This window comes from Austrofundulus limnaeus, unplaced genomic scaffold, assembly GCF_001266775.1.
Source record: "Austrofundulus limnaeus strain Quisiro unplaced genomic scaffold, Austrofundulus_limnaeus-1.0 Scaffold204, whole genome shotgun sequence".
NCBI classification, from domain to species: Eukaryota; Metazoa; Chordata; class Actinopteri; order Cyprinodontiformes; family Rivulidae; genus Austrofundulus; species Austrofundulus limnaeus.
In genome coordinates this window covers 656,956-661,305 of record NW_013952606.1, presented here as the reverse complement: position 1 = coordinate 661,305, position 4,350 = coordinate 656,956, and the positions used below count along the sequence as shown (strand labels likewise).

At 39.6% G+C, this 4,350-nt stretch overlaps 1 protein-coding gene across 1 annotated transcript in view; it reads left to right on the top strand.

Annotated features, from left to right (window-relative positions):
* Nucleotides 1-3,747: 3,747 nt before the first annotated feature.
* LOC106524856 (copine-8) overlaps nucleotides 3,748-4,350 on the top strand; it is an 84,836-nt gene continuing 84,233 nt past the window's right edge. The window contains exon 1 of the mRNA XM_014018850.1: nucleotides 3,748-4,060. Coding sequence (XP_013874304.1) covers nucleotides 3,963-4,060 — 98 coding nt within the window. The 5' untranslated portion in view covers nucleotides 3,748-3,962. The remainder of the gene's footprint in view (nucleotides 4,061-4,350) is intronic.

The following is a 4,350-nucleotide window of genomic DNA, read 5'->3' as shown; positions in this document are numbered from 1 at the left end:
ATCATAGTTGTATACACTTAATAAGAAGTGCAACCAAGGGCGACAGATGGAGCATAACAAAAAAATAAAATAAAAAAATTTAAAAAGGCGGGTTCGACAGGGGCACTTGGTGGTCTGGAGGGAAAAGGGCAGGTGCTCAAGCACCACCTGACGTCTATCTGTGCACGTCCCTGTAGGAGTTCATGTGTTTTAATTTTATGAATCTGATTGTGCTTAAAATGTGTTGTGAATAACCCTCAGCTGCTGCAACACCAAATTTAAAATCAGTTTCTGTAAAAATTACAGTTGAAGCCATTTTGTGCTCTTTAAGATGAGTTTTACTTCAAATATTCTCCAAAATACACCCAGTGATTYGTACGATATTTAGCTAACAGTACCTAAAATCAAACACACACCTATGATTAATTTACAGTATTTCCTGATATACTGTACATTGCCCAACATCACTCATTGACATTAACAGCAAAAAGCGCTTCCACTTCCTTTCTGTTCATCACAATCCCACTCTCCTCTCTGAAAGCAGCAGCTCCACCTTTCAGTCGATTACACCTAATGCACCTTATCATGGATGACTTAGGAGAAAGAAAGAGGAGACTGAGACTGCAGATGTTGGAGATCGTAACACTAATCGCCTCCTTGATGATCGCCGAGAAACAGAGACTTGATAMAACCCGAGAAATTACCTCATGAAAAACAAAATAAATGTTGTTCTCTTAATTGTATCTTAACTTGAACAAAAACCTGTGTGCTACAGATTACATTTTTGCATAATTCTTTAAAAAATATAGGTTTTTGAGCCATTAAGCAAATTTTTTTAAATCTAAATCTGCCCCAGCAGGAATTTGTCAACGATGACTCTCGAACTTTAAAAACAAATCCCCAGGCGTAAAAGTTATCATGATGGAGTCTACTTTAAAACAGGTTTTAGCTGTTCTCAAACAGAAACAAAACCAAAAACAAGCACCATGATTTGTCACTGCCTCCTTCAATTGTTGTAAATTGAAGTCAGATGTGGTTTATAGGAGTTTTCAGGTTGCATTTTTGTAACCAGAGTCTGTGCATTAGGGATGTAGGGCTTTTAGTCCCGCCCACTTCCCACAATCAGTGTCACATGAGCTCATTTTTTAGGCATCAGTGGGAGGAAAGCCAACTGAAAACAGAATTTAACCCAACTCTTTTGGATTTGCTGAGTTTCAGGGGATTTTGTTTTGTTTTTTAAATGAGTTTGCTAACTCATGAACTTAATCTGCCAAAAACCAAGTAGGTAAATTTAGATATACAGGTGCTGGTCATAAAATTAGAATATCATGAAAAAGTAGATTTATTTCAGTAATTCCATTTAAAAAGTGAAACTTGTATATTATATTCATACATTACATACAAACTCATATATTTCAAATGTTTATTTCGTTTAATTTTGATGATTACAAATGACAACAAATGAAAATCTCAAATTCAGCATATCAGAAAATTAGAATCTTGTGAAAAGGTTCAAAATGGATGGCACCTGGTACCACACTCTAATCAGCTAATTAACTCAAACCACCTGCAAAGGCCTTTAAATGGTCTTTCAGTCTAGTTCTATAGGCTACACAATCATGGGGAAGACTGCTGACTTGACAGTTGTCCAAAGGACGACCATCGACACCTTGCACAAGGAGGGCAAGACACAAAAGGTCATCGCTAAAGAGGCTGGCTGTTCACAGAGCTCTGTGTCCAAGCACATTAATAGAGAGGCGAAGGGAAGGAAAAGATGTGGTCGAAAAAAATGTACAAGCAAGAGAGATAACCGCACCCTGGAGAGGATTGTGAAACAAAACCCATTCAAAAATGTGGGGGAGATTCACAAAGAGTGGACTGCAGCTGGAGTGAGTGCTTCAAGAACCACCACACACAGACGTATGAAAGACATGGGTTTCTGCTGTCGCATTCCTTGTGTCAAGCCACTCTTGAACCACAGACAGCGTCAGAAGCGTCTTGCCTGGGCTACAGAGAAACAGGACTGGACTGCTGGTGAGTGGTCCAAAGTCATGTTCTCTGATGAAAGTAAATTTTGCATTTCCTTTGGAAATCAAGGTCCCAGAGTCTGGAGGAAAAGAAGAGAGGCACTTCATCCACGTTGCTTGAAGTCCAGTGTAAAGTTTCCACAGTCAGTGATGGTTTGGGGTGCCATGTCATCAGCTGGTGTTGGTCCATTGTGTTTTCTGAGGTCCAGGGTCAACGCAGCCACATACCAGGAAGTTTTAGAGCACTTCATGCTTCCTGCTGCTGACCAACTTTTTGGAGATGCAGATTTCATTTTCCAACAGGACTTGGCACCTGCACACAGTGCCAAAGCTACCAGTACCTGGTTGAAGGACCATGGTATCCCTGTTCTTAATTGGCCAGCAAACTCTCCTGACCTTAACCCCATAGAAAATCTATGGGGTATTGTGAAGAAGAAGATGCAATACACCAGACCCAACAATTCAGAAGAGCTAAAAGCCACTATTAGAGCAACCTGGGCTATCATAACACCTGAGCAGTGCCACAGACTGATCGACTCCATGCCACGCCGCATTGCTGCAGTAATACAGGCCAAAGGAGCCCCAACTAAATACTGAGTGCTGTACATGCTCATACTTTTCATGTTCATACTTTTCAGTTGGCCAACATTTCTATAAATCCTTTGTTTTTATTGGTCTTCAGTAATATTCTAATTTTCTGATATGCTGAATTTGAGATTTTCATTTGTTGTCATTTGTAATCATCAAAATTAAATGAAATAAACATTTGAAATATATGAGTTTGTATGTAATGTATGAATATAATATACAAGTTTCACTTTTTAAATGGAATTACTGAAATAAATCTACTTTTTCATGATATTCTAATTTTATGACCAGCACCTGTATTGTTTAAATTTGCTAATTTTATTTTAGGTTGAAATAAATCTAAAGCAGGCAAACTCAATTCCCGTGGGCCAAATCTAACCCTCGTTGGGATTTTATCCAGCCCCAAACGTAATATTTCAAATATAAAATAGTTTTATCATTTGTCACTATATTTAACATCTCATGACAGTAGTCAAATTTAAAAAAAAAAATCTGTATTCTCTTATTTTAAAGTCAATTTTTTTTGCTACAAAAATTTACAGAAATATTAACGGATAATACTCAAAAGGTAATATGACTTTGTTAAAAATTTTCAGTAAATATTAATAATAGAGACTGGCTCTTAGATTAAACCAAGTTTTGAAAGTTTTACATTGCAGAGCCTGTTGGATGTAAAAAAAACACTCAATAAATACGATTAATCATCTTCCAACCTGCTCTGCCACTAGAAATTAGTTTTCCACATATCCCAGTCTTCCTGCTCCTGCTATCTCCGCCTCACGTCCTGGCCGATAGTTTGCATACAAGCATCCCCCCACCCCCGGCGAGTGAGTAATACGGATGGGGGCCATGATACAGATACCCATCATGTAAAAGGTGGTGGAGTTTTGCCCTCTAAAGAACAATTTAAAATAAGGGGGGTCCATTTGTCCCCTAGGCCCAATAAAAGTTTGATCTGGCCCTGGAACATGAGGGGTGCCAACAGCCCCCACACCGTACTGAACTGATTTAAATGGGAGAATAGAGGGCAGGAGAGACGTGACAGGCAATAGTTTATAATTCTTTTGGACTTTTGTGGTGACTGGGCTCATTGTTGCCACTTCCACACGGATAAATGAGCCAAAAAGGAGCCAAAAATCAGTGAGAATCAGCAGAGAAGCAGGAGAGATGCGGAGTAAAGTGACGTCACGGCTCCTCTCGGCCCCTCCCCTCATTCCACTCCCCCTTCCCGCCGTGGAGGCGCGCGCGCACAGTTTCTCTTTTTCCTCTCTAGTGAAACAGGAAAAACAACAATAAAAAAAGAAGGCTGGACCTCACGAGACCGGGGAGAGGAAAGGCTTTTTGATAAAGCAAAGAAAATCTGTCACCATGAACAACAGTTTCCTGAACATGGCGTCGATAGGAGCCTTCGACCCGCTGAACGCGACCATTCCTGCCACCAAAGTTGAAATCACCGTGTCCTGCAGGTAAGGAGAAAGGGTTCAACTTGACCCGATTTTTACTCCCTGTCTCTTAACAAACAACAAACTTTCAGAGCCTGAAACGTTTCATAGCGGTTCATAGCGGACTTTACCTAACTTATAACGTTTTAAAAAAAGGTGGAAAAGTAAATAAAATCACGAAGTGGTGCTTGTGCTGTGATTTATTTGACATTTCTTGCGCCTTGTTTTGCGTTGTCAGCTGGTTTTCCACAGATGACTGTAGTTTTGTTAGTTATTAGCTTTAATTAGCCTATTGTTTTTCGCTTGTTTTATTA